The sequence below is a fragment of the Corvus cornix genome, chromosome 1, assembly GCF_000738735.6.
Source record: "Corvus cornix cornix isolate S_Up_H32 chromosome 1, ASM73873v5, whole genome shotgun sequence".
Classification (NCBI taxonomy): Eukaryota; Metazoa; Chordata; class Aves; order Passeriformes; family Corvidae; genus Corvus; species Corvus cornix.
The window spans coordinates 91,896,139-91,914,431 of record NC_046332.1 but is presented as its reverse complement, the minus strand read 5'-3'; the positions used below and the strand labels follow the sequence as shown (position 1 = coordinate 91,914,431).

The 18,293-nt window shown below is 40.0% G+C and overlaps 1 protein-coding gene across 3 annotated transcripts in view; it reads left to right on the top strand.

Annotated features, from left to right (window-relative positions):
- The first annotated feature begins 181 nt into the window (after positions 1-181).
- Positions 182-18,293, top strand: part of TMCO3 (transmembrane and coiled-coil domains 3) — a 32,774-nt gene continuing 14,662 nt past the window's right edge. Inside the window, exons 1-9 of one of the 3 annotated variants that reach the window (XM_039549647.1) lie at positions 182-360; positions 2,964-3,506; positions 8,063-8,242; positions 9,904-10,095; positions 10,893-11,021; positions 13,982-14,074; positions 14,735-14,921; positions 15,857-15,974; positions 16,575-16,770. In XM_039549647.1, the coding sequence (XP_039405581.1) occupies positions 3,060-3,506; positions 8,063-8,242; positions 9,904-10,095; positions 10,893-11,021; positions 13,982-14,074; positions 14,735-14,921; positions 15,857-15,974; positions 16,575-16,770 (1,542 nt within the window). In that variant the 5' untranslated portion in view covers positions 182-360; positions 2,964-3,059. The remainder of the gene's footprint in view (positions 361-2,963; positions 3,507-8,062; positions 8,243-9,903; positions 10,096-10,892; positions 11,022-13,981; positions 14,075-14,734; positions 14,922-15,856; positions 15,975-16,574; positions 16,771-18,293) is intronic. The other 2 variants (XM_039549653.1, XM_039549642.1) reach the window with 2 other exon arrangements.

The following is an 18,293-nucleotide window of genomic DNA, read 5'->3' as shown; positions in this document are numbered from 1 at the left end:
GCCGCAGAGGCGGAGCGCGGGGTCGCGGTGCGGAGCCCGCAGCGCTGCCGGGGGGAGCAGCGGCGTCCGCGGCGCTGGGGCAGCTCCGGGGCCGCGGCTCCGACTACAACTCCCGGCGTGCGGCGAGAAGCCGCTGCGACGCTTCCCGCCGCGAGGCGGCGCTCGGAGCGTGGGTCCCGCCCGGCTGCGCTCCGAGGCGCCGCCCCGGCGCTCGGGCACCGGCGCGGGGCGAGGGGCGGCCGCAAGGACGGGGCTCCTCGGTGCCCTCCGCCAGCGGCCGCCGCCCCCTTACACCCGTACTCGCCGCCCTGCGATCCCGCCCTTCCCGCCCCGCCGCTGCGGGCCTTCTCCGTCCCTCAGGTGAGCGTCGCTGCCGAGAGCGCCGGGCGGGGCGGCCGCCTCTTTTCCCCCATCCTTCCGCCGCCGTGAGGGAGAGGGAGCCGGGCCGGTCGCCCCCGCGCTCACTTGTCTCCTTCTGTTTTCCCCTTGTACCCCGCTGTCCGCCCGGCCTTTCTCAGGGACCGGCGCCGGGAGCTGCCATCGCGCTCAGGTGGGGACCGCGCCGGGGCGGAGGTGCCGGGCGGGCACGGCCCCGGCTGCTCTGCGGCTCTTGGGGCGGAGCTGGGATTGGTAAAGGGGGCGAGTGGAGGCGAACCGACAGATGTGGAAGGACCCGCAAGAGGGTCCAGAGGCAGGGCCCAGTATTATCAGCTTGATGAAATCTGGTGCTACAGTGTCGTGTTCAGGAAGCAAAAAGGGGGAAGATGAGCTGTAATCCGGCAGGAAGCAAACGCTGCTTAAATAAGGGCTCCAAACGACAGTAGTTCCCTCTGATTTGATACTTACTGGTGATGAATGGAGAGGAGTGTTAGTTTTTTTGCCTTTTTTTTTTTTTTCGCTCAGCATCACATCATTTATTTCGGTATGTGAGGTCTTTATTCCCTTAAGAGCTTTTGAGCACTGCCCCAGGTGTCACTCCTCTAAACAGTTTTTGCTAGCTGAGTAAAAAGCACTGAAACAAAAATGTCCCACGTCTGAACCACAGTGCTAAGTTTGTACTGCGCAACAGTGAGTGAACTTTGCTGGTATAAATCTCTGCTCAAAATTTTGTTACGTGGTTTGATGTACCACGTAAGACAGGCAGTAGAGTCTTCTACTCTTCTTGGATATACACTGGGTTTTTTCTTCTCCCTCTTTCTTGCAGAAATAGGTTGTAATACATATTTAGAAAAATCTCTGCCCCGAGCCTACTAAACAGGAAGAGTATTAGTTTGTATATATGAAGAAATACTTCCTTAAATTTCACTCTAGAACTTTGCCAGTTGGTGGGGATTGTTATTTTCCTGATTTCTTAAAAATAGTAAGCCCCACAGCTTTATCAAAGTTTCGAAATGTTTGTACTTCGTTATTTTATTGACATTAGACTGATGCGATTTGCATTTGCTACTTTGGTTGCCCTTTCAGTTCTTAATTTTAAATGTTTTAGCTCTTTGTGTTGTTAAACCCTAGCCCACAGTCAGCTATTAGTAACTAAATACTTTGGCCTGCATTTCATGCATTGAAAAAAGAAATAAACCAACCCAAAGACAGATTTTTTCATTTCTCTCTGAAACAGACATGGGAGGGCATTTGTAAAATTAAGGTAGTGCATGACTGTGCTTGCCGTGTTCCCTTCCCATCGAATCATAGAATGGCCTGGGCTGGAAGGAGCTTCAAAGACCCTCTGGCTCCAACCCCTTTGGGCAGGGACATCTTCCACTAGACCAGGTTGCTCAGGGCTCATTCCATGTATTGACGATCGCTGGCCCAATTGGATACCTGGGATTGTGACTGCTACTGCATTGTGGGAAAAGAAGATTCTCTGTTAGGCAGACTGCTTCCAGATGACTGTGTCCATGTGTTGGTTCTTGATTAAGGCTGCTGGCCCAATGATCAAGACTATAAATAAATTTTTAGGGAAATACCTGCTATGTTGGTGATCTATTAACATGTTGTGTATGATGTGTGTTTTTAGAATGCCATGTACAGAGTTTTATATATTGTTATGTGTAGCTTTGTGGTATGTGGGTTTTTTTGAGGGGTTTTGTGTTTGTTTGGATTTCTTTAAAAGAAAATGTAACTTTGTTATTTTACAATAACATCAGTATTTTGCTCTAGGTTCTGAGGGAAGGAAATTAGTTTTTTACTTCTATCCTGCTTGGTGTTAAAATTAAATACAGCAGTCTTAATATGGATCTTCAAGTAGTTGTTGGGAAATGAACTTAAGAATGAATTGATTTAGTGTTTTTATAATTTACTTTAAAATCTTGAAGATCCCTAATAAGTTTTGAAGTAAAGTACCTCAAGGCCCTGCAGCCTTTCAGGAGAAGGAGGTCTTTGATCCAAACTAGTAGTACCCAGAAGTCCAGGAAGTTTTGCTGTTCTTTCTTCCACAATTATGATTTATAATGTAATCTGATTCAGTTAAGCTTTTTTTTTTTTTCATTATGTTTTGTTGAATGTGTGTAGTTGAGTTTGTTAATGCTTCTGAGACTTTATAAATAACAAATGATTATGATACAAAGTTTTAGGATAGGTTTGAGAAGAGACAGAAGGTTTACTGATAGCTAAGAATAATGAGTTCTAGTGCTAGGTTGAAATGCAGCCTATGACATCATGGCCTGATATTTTTAAAGGCTTTTCTTTCATGTAAGAAGTGCAGATGAGTACCATGTGAAGTGACTAAGCTTACCAGTCTCTGCTTTAAAACAAGGTGTTATCTAGGAAACAGTCAAGGGGAAAACAAAAATCTATCAATAACCTTGGACTGTTTCTTGGTTTTCGTAAATGTTGAGTGAAGAAGACCATATGTGTTCTGTTAAAGATAGTTGTGCAGGAGGCCGTCTTGGATTTATTTTCTACGTTAGTTTGATCTAATGGCCCAACATTACCACGTTTGATAGCTGGTTGGTTCTGTCTTGCAGCCTAGTGTGCATACTGGAGATGCAGAAACCATGTAGCAGAAAGCTTTGAGCAGCTGTGGATTACCAGTTTCTCCCAAGACCAATATAAAGTGAAGAATGAAAGTGACTGGATTGATTTCCCTGTGGACATTGGTTTCACTGCCTTGTGGCCCGTTAGCAAACCCTGCAGAACGTGAAGATGTAGTGAAGCATGCAATAAAGCTGCACCGTGGGAAAGGAGCTGTTATCACTCAGAGGAAGCAGTGGGTGTTGGAGAGCTGCAGAAAACTGTCTGGTCTTCTTCGCCAAAAGAACGTTGTTCTCAACAAACTAAAAAATGCCATAAGAGCAGTTGAGAGGGATGCAGGACTGTCTGATGAAGAGAAACTTTTTCAGGTGCACACCTTCGAAATTTTCCAAAAAGAGCTAAATGAAAGTGAAAACTCAGTCTTTCAGGCAATCCATGGCCTCCAGAGAGCTCTACAGGGTGATTACAAAGATGTTGTAAATATGAAAGAGAGCAGTAGACAGAGACTGGAGGCCTTGAGAGAAGCTGCAATTAAGGTTGGTTTCCCCATGTTTGTTACTAGAATATTCATATTCTACTTGTGATTTTAATTTTATTATGGTACAGTTTCAGTCTGTTTTAATAAAAAGGTATCTACATAAAACTTGCAATGTTTACTGTTGAAAATGGATTTTGAATGAAGTATTTGTTCTCATTAGTAAATTTACAAGTAATTCTTAAAACTTATTAGCAGTCAATACTTCTTATCTCAAAGCTAAGCATAGTCGTAAGACCTATGGCAAATACTATGTTAAAGGGAAAGGAATATGAACAGGGAATCCGTGCACATAGCACAGTTGCGCTAGCCAAGCTAGTGGGACTAGCTGAGTGGAAATAATGCCATCACATCGTGAAATACTGACTGGTTTTTCCATTTTAAATGAGAATTGCTAAACCAAAGTCCACAGTTAAAACAGAATGACTTGCTGCCTCTCACTTCTGTGTTTGTATAGATATGGGTAAAATGGACATGCAAATCAGTAGATGACTGGATTTTTAAAGTCAGTATTGCACTCCTAACCTAAGAAGTGCAGGTTTGAAAAGCAGTGCTTCCAAGAAAGAGCCAGCTGAGATAACTTTGCCAAGAAAAAACACAGATGAGTAACAGTTGAACACAAGTACTTAATGGAAAATTTGAGTTCCCATGTCCCATTAGGTTGAGCACAATCTGTCACTAGGTAGCGTTCAGACTATGTACTGGAAGTCTCCCATTGAGAGAAAATGTAAGTTAATTTATTTGGTATTTAAATTGGTTTTTTCCTTGCTTTACCCCTCAACCACTGGAGGAATATATTAAGAATTTTCTTTGTTTTCTGTCTTCCGAAAGAAGAGGCTGCCCCTGCACAAGGGACCAAGAGAAGGAACAAAAATGTAATTGGCATTTAGCATTTGAGTTGTTAGAGTCTCTGAAGGGCATTTGTGCTAAGACATGTGCAGATCTTGACAGGTGAAGATGGAAAGAAATTATGTGCAGGAAAGGTATCCATTGAATTGTGCCAAGATAGGCTGGTGGAAGTAGAAATTAGGATGCAAACTTGGCAGACTGGTGTGGTTCTGTGCAGTGGAAATGAAGACTGAATTATAACAAATTTGAATAGAGAGTAATTTGGATCTAGGTGTATTCCAATGAACTGCTTTATATGATTTGTATATTGATACTCTATGGTAGTGGCAGCCTCTGCTGCATAGAAATGTCATAGAAATTGTCATAAGCTTTACTTGATTTTCCAGCTTTTTTCTTTCTTGGAGTTTGTAAAGTAGCAGCAGTGAGGCAGTCCAGAACCTTCTTTCCCATTTACCTAATTCTTGGTAATGTTACTGTAAAATAATAAAGTAATTTATCCTTGAACTTGAGAATGGTGCTTCTCCTAGAAGGAGGCCTGTGTGTACAATGATGTGTTTTAGAAGTGTGTGCTATGAAAACCTGACTTTTGCAGAAGTGGATTGTGCAGGCTTTTTTTGTATTATCAAAATATTTACTTGAGTGAGCAATCTTTTGCACCTTCCTTCTTATGCCGTGCACATGGTTATTTAAACAGAATATTTGTGGTTATTACCTTGTAATTGTTGTATAAAGGGAAGCAAAGGATATGGAAAAATGCATGCCAAAAAGATAAAAATTGCATGAGATACATTTGTTTTGGACTTGTTCTTATGTTGTAAGACACATATTAGTCCAATTTTGTCCCAGTTTCATTTTAACTGTAATGATTATTTTGTTGGTATACTCATAGAACATCTATTTTTAAACAGTGAGTGAACCGAAAATACAAATAACTGTAGAGGGTGCTGGACTCTTCCCATTATTTTATTTCTGTTGAGCTGAAGTGCTTGGAAGTCATTAGTGCTGGGGTATATTTGTACGTCTGATGCATTTATTGCTGGTTCTGCTGCTGTGAAAAGATGTAGTGGAATCATTCATGGTGCAGGGCAGGGGGAAGTAAGAAAGAAGCACTGAAGATGGCTTCTGCCTTCTTTTGCTCCAGGATCCTGTTTGGAAGTTCAGGAAAAACCAACAAAATCTTTTTAATTAGCTTCTGATTTCTTGGATGCCTTCTAATCAGACATGGGTGGAAAAAAATAACTTGCAAGTAGTGCCAAGATGCAACCTCTTCTGAATGTGCTTTTGTCATCTCTGATTAAACAGTAGAGAGCAACAGCAACACTGCATTCTGAATCAGCATTTCCCCAAAGTCTTACTTAATCTTACTTCATTTTGCTCATGTGTTTGTAGGTGTTCCTGTTAAGTGCACAATCCTTATCTGTATTACTTTGCTTAAGGGATTGCTTGGTATGTACCTGGTGATCATGTGTCTCCAATCCCAGCCTGAATTGCACAGCAGTGTTTGTACTGAGATGCACTTCCGCTTAGCATGTAGCAGGTTGTTTGAATTAACTTGTGCTTTTTATGGACACCATTCCCTGTGATTGTCCCAGTCTACGGCTGTCACACTAGTCTGTCGGTGGAAACAGATGCCACTTTAATAGACTACAAAAACCTTTGTCTCCATTAATTGAAGAAACATGCAGCTAAACTCTGATTTTTTTCAAAGCTTTTCTACCTTGCTATTCAGGGAAAGTTAACTTCTTTGAAATTAGGGAATTATTTTTTATGTAGTTTGCCTCTAGCTCTCTTCAGCTTGTTTGTCTTGGCAGACAGAAAGGACTGAGATGGGCTTCTTGCACCCAAAACCTCTTCCATTTTTGAAGGGAAAGAATCTAATCATTATCAATTTCATCTTGTGTTCTAAGTTGTTGCTGAATTAGCAGGGAATCTGCAGCTCATACGGGGGCTGTTTCTTACATCTTTCAAGCAATGTCTGCTAGCAGAGAGCAACAGATAGGAAATGTTTTTCCTTGAGGCTGTATGAGAGTGACTGTGTCTCCTACTTATGTATTGCATAAGAACTAATAGTTGACATTGGGCCAAACACATTACTAGTTACATTCTTCCCAGCTCCAGTTATTTTGGGATCTGGGTAACTTTCACCATGATGGTGTAACTGTGATAATTCTAAACACCAACAGACACCAATACTGTGGTTTCATCTCAGTCAGAGGCATTCCTCCGACTGTCAGGATTTTAGAAGGGTTCGGCTACAGTTACTGGTTGTACTGAACATATTCTTGTCTTGGCGTCAAGGAATTGATTAAATTAAGTGCATGTTCTTGCAGGTTCCAAGGGGAAAAATGTCCATCTGCAAATGTGTGGAGGAGAAGACACTCCAGTTATTTAAGCGTAGGTGTTTAGGACCATTTCATAAGCTCAGGTTATTGAGGATATCTGTGGAGGGTAGGCAGATAAAACACAATCTATGGGAGACCTATGTTCTCTGATTTCTAACTGGGTGTGGCAGGGGGGCAGGGCATCTGGAGACAAAAACTTGTGTTTTCTGGGAATTGAGTCAGACCTATAGATTGCTTGCATTTTTTTGCCTGTGTTTTTTCCTTTTTGATAATATTTGCTCTCTAAAAGAACAGCAAAAGGGTCTCTCATCCAAGTATTCTCAGCATCCTGAATCTAACTGAAAGGAAGGAGTGCTGCCCTTGTGTATGTTTCCTAATTCATAGCTGTTCTCTCAACAATCTTTAAAAGAATGGAAGCATATAAAGGAAAGTCTTTTTTCCCCAAAAGCCTCAAGTTGTTCTCTGTCAAGACACAAAGTATTCTGTTTGGTTACTGTCATGGTAACTACGGAAAAGATACAGTGTTAGGCCCAGTAGTGATCAGTAAATTAAGCTTTTTAGTTCTCGGATCTGAAACATCCAAAGAGAAATGAAACATCGTAACTTTATCAGGGACCTTAGTGAAATATTTTCACACCATATCAAACCATATGAGCATATTTTCTCATTTTACTTCTGAAACCTAGTAATTTCAGGAGCTGTCAATGCAAGTTGATAAGAGGCCCAAACTGAAATAGGGGGAAAAGTCATATGTTTTAATTCTGATAGGAAGAGTGCTTTTTGGGAAACATGAACAGGAAGCTTGGCTAGAGTGATTGGCTGCTCATCTTTCTTCCAGCTCTTTTTTTTTTTTTCCCTGTTTCCACAGTTACTGTAATTTTTTGAAAACCATAAACAGACTTCTTCCTATGTTTATAAAAGGGCTTATAAAGTTAAGATTCATTGTGCTTCACATCTAATTTGTTTGTTTGTTGTAGATAGTATAGCTATGCTTTCAAGGTATTGTGCTTCCTTTCTAAAGCATGAAGTTCTAAGCCTTTTTGGCTTTGAAATGTTTCCTAGAGTTTCTCAAAGTAAATTCTTTCTCGTATTTTCTGGATCAGAACCTTGGGGCAAGTCTACTGTTTAAAGGATTAGAAAATGCAATTGGTGGATATTTTGTTTGGTTGTTGTTTTTCTTGCCCACTTATCTGGTGAAAATTGGCACAACAGAAAGCAATCTTTAAATATCTTCATGAAGTCTATATTGCTTTTGCAATTCCCTGCTAAAATGTTTAGTGTCAAAAGAAGCATATATTTATGTCAAATGTTTTTTCTGCTCAAAGGCCTGGCCAACACTTTATCTGTGTGTTGTAAAATTCAACAGGAAGAAATGGAATATGTTGAACTCTTAGCAGCAGAAAAACACCAGGTTGAAGCCCTTAAGAACATGCAGCACCAAAACAAAAGCCTGTCGATGCTTGATGAAATTCTGGAAGATGTCAGGAAGGCAGCTGATAGATTGGAAGAGGAAATAGAAGAGCATGCTTTTGATGACAACAAATCTGTAAGTGATGCTTTACACTCAGTCATTTCACTGGAGTGCATTTATTTATAGTTGGTGTTTGCACTGTGTGTTTCTCTTGTCTTATATAGCTGTTAGGATTTTAGTGATTGGTAAAGAGTGAGCAAACAGGAGTAATTGTTCCTTTTTGCTAGTGATTTCTGTGGTTTTGATTTGAAAGTCCTCCCTGCAGCTGCCACTTTAACAAGAGACAAGTGTAGTCCATCTCACTGATACAGCCCATGAGAGATATGGCATCTCTGTGGTGGTGGGGACTGTGATGGCTGGACTTGGCAGGATATGGAGTTACCGTGTTAGGCATTGTCACCACTTCTTCATTTTCTTGAGAAAGTTATGGGAGAGCAAGAATCCTTGCAGTTGGTTTTCACGGTCTGGGAAAAGATATATTGTTCAAAGGAAAGACCTGAAATGTGTTTGTGGTGTTACTTTCTTCACATCTGCCTTCCTCTGCTTTTTGTGCCTTGGCCTACCTGCGCTGATCCTTGTTTTATGTTGCATGATGGGACAGTATCCTTCAGGTAAGGCTGTGTGTTTCTAGAGCCAGCAATGTGTCAGTTTATTCTGTGTCCGATTTTGCCATCCTCAGACAGATTGGCCCTGTTTGCATAAACATGGATTACAGTTTTTTTGGCTTCTGCTCTTGGGAGGTTTTTGTTGATTTCCAGGTTGACTCCTGAGGTAAGCATAGCTCTTGAGTTCTGCTGAGGACGCAAGACCAGTTTCTCTATGGCAGAGAGCCAAGCCGTGCGTTGTTTTGTTTGTTTGGGTTTTTTTTGTAGTAGTAGTGCTCGAATCGAGAGAAAGCGACAGCAGCTTTTTAATTTCGTGTGCGGCGGATGAGAGCGGGTGTGCCCCGCGGGAGTCGCACCTGGCAGCGCCCGCGGCGGGCGGGGCCGGGCCGGGCCGGCGGCAGCGCCCTCTCCTGTTCCGCCGGGGGAGAGCGGCCCTGTCGGGGGCCGGGGCGGGCGCTCTCCCCCGGCGCCTGGGAACGGGCAGAACGCCCGCCATCTCCTTGCTTTTCTGCTTGTAGCTCCATCCATGAAAGAAAAGGAATCATGAAATGCAACCTGGAGGACTGCGTATTTCTCCGTCATTGCAGGGAACATTCCTTTAAACTAAAACAGTGGAATTTTAGAATAGAGGAGCTTTAATACAGTAATCCGTATTCTGATAAAGATACACAAGCTTCTATTAAAATATAGCCAAATGGAGAAGTGTAGCAGGTAAAAATGAAAAAAAAAATCTGCACTACAACCTGTGTTCAAGAATTGCTGTTTTGAGAAAGAAAATCGTGAAAATAACTAGATAGAAATAGTTCTTATAATCTCTCCATCAAGTTTATAGGATAGTGACCTTTTCTTGACCTGGAATGCAGTCTTTAGTTCAGATTTTCGTGAACTCAATATCACTTTGTAATCTCCAAGTAGTTTTGTTCAAGGTGATAAGATGTTACTTTTAAAGACATCACGTTTTGATTAAGAGATTGAAAGACTTTTAGAGAAGAAACCTGCACTATTTTTAGTCTGTGTCAACAAGTTCTGTAGAAACTTCAAGCACAGCTAATAGTCTTTCCCTTTTTATTATATGCTTAATTGACTCCCCTTTTTTTGTTTCCTTGATTATTTGTTTTCTTTTTCTTAAAGGTTAGAGGTGTAAACTTTGAAGCAGTTTTAAGGGTGGAAGAAGATGAAGCCAGCTCCAAAAGAAATGCTTCAAAAAGAGAAGTAGAAGATGACTTAGGTCTTAGTATGCTTATTGATTCCCAGAACAATCAGTATATCCTTACTAAACCCAGAGATTCAACCATTCCTCGTGCTGATCATCATTTCATAAAGGTAATAATTTTAGAGACATTCTTGTCCTTCACTTTTGGGTTTAGTCCCCCTAGTTTGCATGTCAGTACTACTTGGTTGGAGTGAGTATAGTTTCAGCATTTGTCTCTCTGAAGTTATCCCAGCATTCATGACTCCCCTATCTATGATGATGATTTGGCCATGTGTTCCCTGCTCTTAGGATTGTCTTCACAAGATTGATCATGAAGCCACATGAATTCTCTCTGGTTTTATTCAGCTTAATCTTGTTTCACCTTTGGGGCACTGTCCCTTCTTTCAGACTGTAAAGTTTTAAAGCTACTGCTTAATAAGCCACTTGCATGTTGTCAATAGAGAGAATTTATCTGGTTGTGCCTTGTGATGAAAAAAGGGAGACTGGAAAATACATAGATGTGGTAGAGTTTTGATTGTGCTTCATATAGAATAGCTGGATTGGGATTTTTGTTTTAATTATAAAACCCCAAAACAGTTCTGTTTCACCATCTTGTTTTAATGCAAGGTGTCATTCCACTCAGGAAATTGCCTGCTTTCTGTAATATATTTAAAATGTTTATGAGTTGATTAAAAGTCTCCCAGTTACTTAAGGTCGGTACCTCATCTGCTTCATCTGAAAAACTGCTGTGCTTACTACCTGCAACAGCACTGAGGTTAATTTACAGAAGTTTTGTTTTCCTTTCACAGGAAGTAGTCTACATTTAATTTTACAGTGCTATTTATCTTTTGAAAGATAATAGTCTTCAATTTCATCCCAAATTTGTGTGTCCTTTATACTAATGCCTTTGTAAATCTTACGTATTTAGGATATTGTGACAATAGGAATGTTGTCTTTGCCATGTGGCTGGCTGTGCACAACAATAGGATTGCCAACCATGTTTGGATATATCATCTGTGGAGTACTCTTAGGACCCTCAGGACTAAATAGTATCAAGGTAAGCATGCAAGTTACTTCTTGACTGATTTAATTTGTTGAAGTCTTCAAAAGTAGTTTTAAAAGAATATGGTGTTGCCAACCTCAAATGTATTTTGAAAAAAAGATATCCCCAAACCTGTACCTTTGCAAGAGGAGGCCTTCAAATTTTATGTCTTTGAATAATTTTGTTTTCAATCTTTTTTTCTTCTGTAAAATTATGACAACTGTTGAAAGTGAAAACCGAAGGTTGTGTGTTGTGGAAGTTTTATGTCAGGTTTTTTTGTTTCTTTCTTTCTTTCTTTTTGACTTTAATCATAAAGCATCATGATTTACAGCTAAATTATTTAAATGACATAAAATATACAGAACCTTGCAAAAAGTCAGTGTTGACAGTGGAGGAAGCATTTAAAACAAATAGTTCCCCAAGTAACATAGCTTGACTTTCTAGAGAGTTATTTTGCACCTCTGTAGTGCTTTCATCCACCCTAGTCCCCCTATTCCTTTCCCAGTACCCTGCCCACATTCCTGAAGTCTTTTGAACCTTTTTAGCTCCGTCACGTGTACCCTGATTACTGGCTCCTGTGAAACCTTGAGCTGTGGTTGGCTGGACATATTTTGATTAGTGCTCTGGTGTGCTTTAACAGATTGTTTAGCCAGCAGGCAAAACAGAACACGTTAGGGCTGCACGGTAATGTCTGCTTAAGTTGCACGTGTCTATTGCATTGATATCCGTGAAACCCCTTGGAACTGTCTTTGCAATATCTGCTCTTACATGGGCTTCTGTTGGAAATGACTGTTGGGCTCAAAAGTAAGTAGGGATTAGTAGAAATTCTAGGATTTTGTTGATCTTATGTTAGAAGAGATTAAATAATCTCAACCTCTGCATTGTACATAATTTCTGGGTGGAGAATGTCTGGAAAGTTTCACCACTTAGACTGAGAATCAAGTTTGTAAGCTTGGCGTTAGAAAGAGACCCAACAACAAATTTTCAGAGACTTACATTGCAGAAGATGATGTGGTCAGAACAGATAGAAAAGTTTCTTTAGGACAGTTTAAGTGAGTTGCCTTTTTCTTGTGGAGCTGTGATTAAACATTATTCATCTGGATAATACTCATGTTGACTGGGTCTCTTGTGCTTGATCTCTTCTGCATTTCCTAAAAAAGTTGAATGTCCAAGGAACAGAGAAGGCCGGCAGATTCTAATCTGGCAGAAAAGATAGTTTCTGTCCCCACTTCTGTAATTGATGATAAACCTTTTCTTCTACTCTGCCCTGTAAGTACATAGAAAAGAAATACTAGGTTTTTAAAATAGAATAGGGTATTTCAGTCATAGTGTTCACTGTTCATGTTCCCTGCCTGAACACTTCTGGGCTAACCAAAAGGTAAAGCATTGTCCAAATGCCTCTTAAACACTGACAGGCTTGGGGCATCAATCAGCTCTTTAAGAAGCCTGTTCCAGGGTTTGACCACCCTCCCAGTAAAGAAATGCTTCCTAGTGTCCTGTCTGAACCTTTCCTGGGGCAGCTTTGAACCATTCCCATGCATCCTGTCGGTGCATACCAGTGAGAAAAGCTCAGCACCTCCCTCTTCACTTCCCCTCCTCAGGAAGCTGTGGAGAATGATGAGGTTGCCCCTCATCCTGCTTTTTTCCAAGCTAGGCAAACCCAGAGTCCTTAGCTGTTCCTCACAGGACATTCCTTCCAGCCCTTCCACCAGCTTTGTCCTCTTCTGGATGCATTCAAGGACCTTCACATCCTTCTCAAATGCTGGGACCCAGTGTTCCAGGTGAGGCCACACCAGCACTGAATACAGTGGGATAATTTTGAGTGACTGGTGATGTTCTGTTTGATGCACCCCAGGGCGGGGTTTGCCCTTTGGGCTGCCAGAGCTCTCTGCTGACTCACACTGAGCCTGCTGTCTACCAGCACGCCCAGATCCCTTTCTGCAGGGCTGCTCTTCAGACACTCCTCTCCTGATCCATACTTGTGCCTGCATTACCCCATCCTAGGTGGATCAGAATCCAGCATTTTGCGTTGTTAAATAATTTCCTCCCATTAATCATTGCCTAAATGCTCGAGTGTATCCATATCCCTCTGCAAGGCATCTTGTCCCTCGAAAGAGTCAAAGCCACCTCCCGGTCTGGTATCACCAGCAAACTTGCTAGTGGTGCATTCAACTGCTCCAATATATATATGATAGAATTGTCCTGAGAACTGAACCCTGAGGGTACACCAGTTTCCAGCCAGAAGTATCCCCATTTTTCTGTAGTGATTAGGAAGACAGCCACTTTTCTTGCTGTTGGACCCTTCTGTCTGAAGCACAAAGGCTGGTAGTTGTGCTGGTCTGAGAGATGGATGTGTGGAGCCTGTAGGATGGCGAGCAGGACAGCAACCGCAGTCTAGCAGAAAGGTTATACCAATAGACCAAGAAAATAACTAGCGAGAAGTAGATTCTGAATGCAAGCCTTGGGGATTTAATAGGACCTGTATAAAACATAACTTACTTTTTTTCAACCAGCAAGTAAGCTTACTGTTAAGGAAACTTCCCCGTCTGACCATTGATGAAAGTCTCTGGCCTCTCAGTGTGCATTCACCTTCGTGGCCTTGGTTATCCCAAAGGCTGACACTTCACTGACACTTGTTGCAGGCTCCCACTGAGAGTTCAATCTCCATCTCAATCTGCAGCTTGCCAGCCAAGCTACCTGGACCAGATGTATTCCTCAGCACTTACGAAGATCAATGCACATGTGCACGTTGGGTGACCAGGACTCTCCAACCAAATTATCACCTAATATCAGCCAGGTGATGGGAAAAATAATTGCGCCCTAAAGGTGCTATGGGAACTTCTGATGTCATATGAGCAGCAAGTGAGCTACCTGTGAAGCATAATGAGAATCCATTTGTTTTGTAGTGTATTTATAATTTTGTATTCTAAGTAGACTGCTGTGCACTGATTTTTTTTCTTTTTTTTTTTTCTAAGTCTATTGTACAGGTGGAGACATTAGGAGAGTTTGGTGTATTCTTCACTCTCTTTCTAGTTGGTCTGGAATTTTCTCCTGAAAGATTAAGAAAGGTATTTTTGTATAATATCTCTGCGTTAAAGGATTTAATTGCTAATTACTGAAACTGCAGGTTTTAGTTATATTTTAGATTTTTACACACTCCCTATAACGCAGTGGTGTAACTTTGTACATTTTTGAAAAGACAAATGTGACATTTGCTTCTGCACTTTGTGAAGAATAGAATGCATTATTTATTCAGTGTCTCAAAAAAAACTACGTTTACTCCTTATTGTAGTAAAAGAGTTTGATTACTAGAAAAATCTCTCACAGTTTGACAGTCCATCTCTGCCTTATTTTAACCTGCAGTAATGTGCAGTTGCTGTTATGGAGTGTCAGTGATGTTTGCCATTCCTGTTATGAAGAAATCAGAAATTTTAAGTCCTGCATACTGAACTGATAATACATACTCTACTGGCTAATAAACTGATCAAGCAAGTATGTTAACACAATCTGGAATATTAAATGACGTGGCCATCAGAATTCAACAAAAACTACAAGTTTCTTTTGGTCTTAATTTAAAAAGAAAAAGTTATAAACCAGCTAGAATTTTAATAGTAGAAAATATGGCTACAGAATATATGAAGACTATATGTAAAGAACTGCTTACTTGCAGTGAAAAACATTGTAACTTAGCAATGCGGAAAGTCATTAAAACATGTTTTCTTCCCAAGGTATGGAAAATATCTTTGCAAGGACCCTGCTACATGACAGTTCTGATGATTGCCTTTGGTTTACTATGGGGGCACTTGCTCCAAATTAGACCAACACAGAGTGTCTTCATTTCCACTTGCTTGTCTTTGTCGAGCACACCACTGGTGTCCAGATTTCTTGCAGGTAGTGTTCGAGGAGATAAAGAAGGTAAATATGACTTTAAATATGGACTACTATAGTATCTAATAAAATTTGATATGAGTTGACTTTGTAATATTATAAGAGAAGCTAGTTAAAAGAGCAAAACAAAACACACTGTTAAGCCTGGTTTACAAGCAGTCATCCTTGTTTAACGCTGACCAGTGTTGTGCGTATTCTTGCTAGGAAGTGTACTTGATTTGTACATAGCCAGTCCTCTTTGGGCAAAGACAGTGTAGTACAACCAGTGCTCTCCATTAATAACTGACTTTACTGAGGGTCTGGAATCCTTGAACTTTTTAAGAGGTTACCAGATTAGCCCATTGCTACCTGTCATCAGGGCAGAAATGCTAATTTAAATAATTCACATCCTTCTTCAGGAAACAGAAACCAGTTCAGATGGTCTTTCGTAGCTAACAGCTCTTCAAATAAGTACCTTCAAGAGCCATATTTCTAGCTTCTCAAATACTTCTAAATGTTTCCTTTTGAAAGTTTTGACATCCTGCTTTCTTCCACTTAAATCTCCCTCATACAAATTGTATTAAAGTACTCCTCACCCTCTAGAATATTCATTCTAATGCCAGAATTCAAAGTGTATGTTTTACACATGCTGGCTCGTACATGTGTCTTCAGAATAAAGCCTGTAGAGAAGTTTCACTAAATGCATAACTAGTGCTTAACTGCTAAGCAAAGTCTATGTTTTTACTGTGTAACAGAAGTTTCATATGAATATTTTGTTTGTATTTTAATATGTCTTTATAGATACATTTTAATATACCTACTAGTGGGGAAAAAAAAAATCCCTAGACTTCTTTGAATGACCTTCAGCCCATTAAGAGCTATACTGGGCTTCCATTGGATTGAGCCTTTTCTAGATTTCTGAGCATTTGCAAGCATTCATGGTTTCTGATGACTGTTTCCATGACCACTTTGCTGGTGTACAGGGGACATTGACTACAGCAGCGTACTGCTTGGCATGTTGGTGATGCAGGATGTGCAGCTTGGTTTATTTATAGCTGTCATGCCTACACTTATTCAAGCAGGAGTGAGCACATATTCCAGGTAAAAAAATTATGGTATGGATCTTCCCCTTATCCCTTGCAGTTACTATGTAGATTACCAATATGAATGTGAGAGCACTACAGTTAATGTGTGTTCCATGGAAAATAGGCACTCTGGTGGATTTCCTTTATTGTTCTACTTGTCATGAAGTAGAAACTTGTAGTAGTCATACAAAAGTAGTTGTATGAAAATAATCTCTTTGCTATAGCTGCTTTTGTCCTGTGTGGTAATTAAAATTTGTAGTGGAAAGTTTGTTATTTTAAAAAAACAAGAATGAATTTCTTCATTTACTTTATTCTGTCTGAGCATGTTTTTGTCAAAGACTAAGTCATAGTATTATTGTGCCTGATGTCTTACCTTGGAGATCAGTCAACAAAAATCTTTCTGAGTCAATGTGGAAGTAAATTCTAGGCTGTAAAAGAGGTTTCTGGACTAAATCTGCAGATTTAGTCTTAATCTTGTTTGCTAACGTATCTAAATACCTTCCTGTAGCTACTCAGTTTTGAACATTTATGGAATTAGATCTTTTCATTTACGGGGAACTGGTTGGGAAGTATGAGAGCACTTGAAAGAAACTTTTTGTTTGTTCTTCTCTTCCAGCATTTTCAAGGAAATTCTGAGAATATTGATACTGATTGGCCAAATTCTGTTTTCTCTGGCTGCTGTTTTTCTTCTCTGTCTTGTTATAAAGACTTATCTCATAGGACCGTATTACCGCAAGTTGCACACAGAAAGCAAAGGGAATAAAGAAATCCTCATTCTAGGAATAACTGCATTCACCTTCCTTATGTTAACGGTAATCTTTTAAATTAATAAAACATTTTTATGCATGTGGTAGTTTACTTCATCAATATCACAAAAGCCATCACACTTACTGTTATTGCATATACATGTGCCTCTTAATTATTTGGTTTTAAAATGTTTTAAAACAACCCCCAAATGTGCAGATTCCTGCATTATAGCACAGATGAGTAGGAAGAGATACAATTTGAATGTGAATCAGCTGAAATTCTGCTGTTAGCTTTTAATACAGCCAGTTTAGGAATCATGATCTGAGTTCTAATTGTGGGCTACTTCATGTATTTGAAAATAATTTAGGATGGATTTTGAGATACTGATGTCTGATTGTGACATTTGCTCACAGCTTTCTTCTCAATAACAAATTCTCAACAAGGTTTTTTATTATAAAATAATTTTCTTTTTGTGTGGGAGACACATTTTGGGATGAAGTTAGGAAAGGAGAGAAGTGCCTTAAGGCTCATAGATTTTGATTAACCCTGTTGGGTGTGGTTCATTTTTCCCTGAATATTCCTTATTTGTTTCTATCTCACATTTCAGCCCTCTGAAAAACTATACTGCTGGAGAGCAGAATGTGACAGTTGCTTGATAATGTTGTGGGTTTGACACTCCATTATCCTGAATGTGCAGACTGTTACATCCTCTAAGAATAATTAAGCCCAAAAGTTCCTGTGCCTGTTTTCTAGGGGTATTTGCTTAGTTACTGCAGCCCAACAAGGGAAAGCTGACCTTCTTCGGGAAGAAGGTTGAAAAGTAGTTAGTGAGACCATGGCTTTACAGTTAGTGACTTCTGTTGTACGAGTTAAAAATGCCATTGCTCTAAACAGGTATTCATATTTCAAATGTGTCCTCTAATAAAAGAAACAAAACTACTTTCTCCTTTTTACTGTCTAACAAGCAAACATTACACTTGTAAAACAACTTTAATGAAAACCAGCAAACAAACCACAGAAGCAGTTTTACTTTTTAATTAAAATCATGGCCTACATAGAATTGGGCTTACTGTACCCAAATTGCGTTTCAAATATACAAGGAGATTGTCTACATGACTTTACACAATACATATGTGTATACAAACATGGAGGGGAGAATATGTTTGAGTTCATTGGATTTATACTGCGAAACCAGAAGGCTTCTTCAGCATTTTCAAAATTCTTTCTTTTTGAAGTTGATAAATGATTTATCGAAGGGAATGGTACAAAGGATACTACAGGTAACTTCAGTGAACCAGTTGAGGTGCCTGATATTCACTGACACTGATAGATTTGTTATAGTTTGAACACACATATTTAAAAAAAGTAAAAAAGCATTTGCTTGTTGAGTTGTACAAGTGAACAAACAAATCTTCTGGAAAACCAATCTTAATTGGTGTAGATGCTGTACTATGTCAGGAATACAAACATAGGATGGGTGATCACAATCTAAGCTGAAAAAAATGTTGCATGTCTTTGGAAAGGTGAGATTAAGGTTTTCGGGTGCCAGGTAGGAAAACAATTAAACTGTCATGGATTCTGCAAAGAT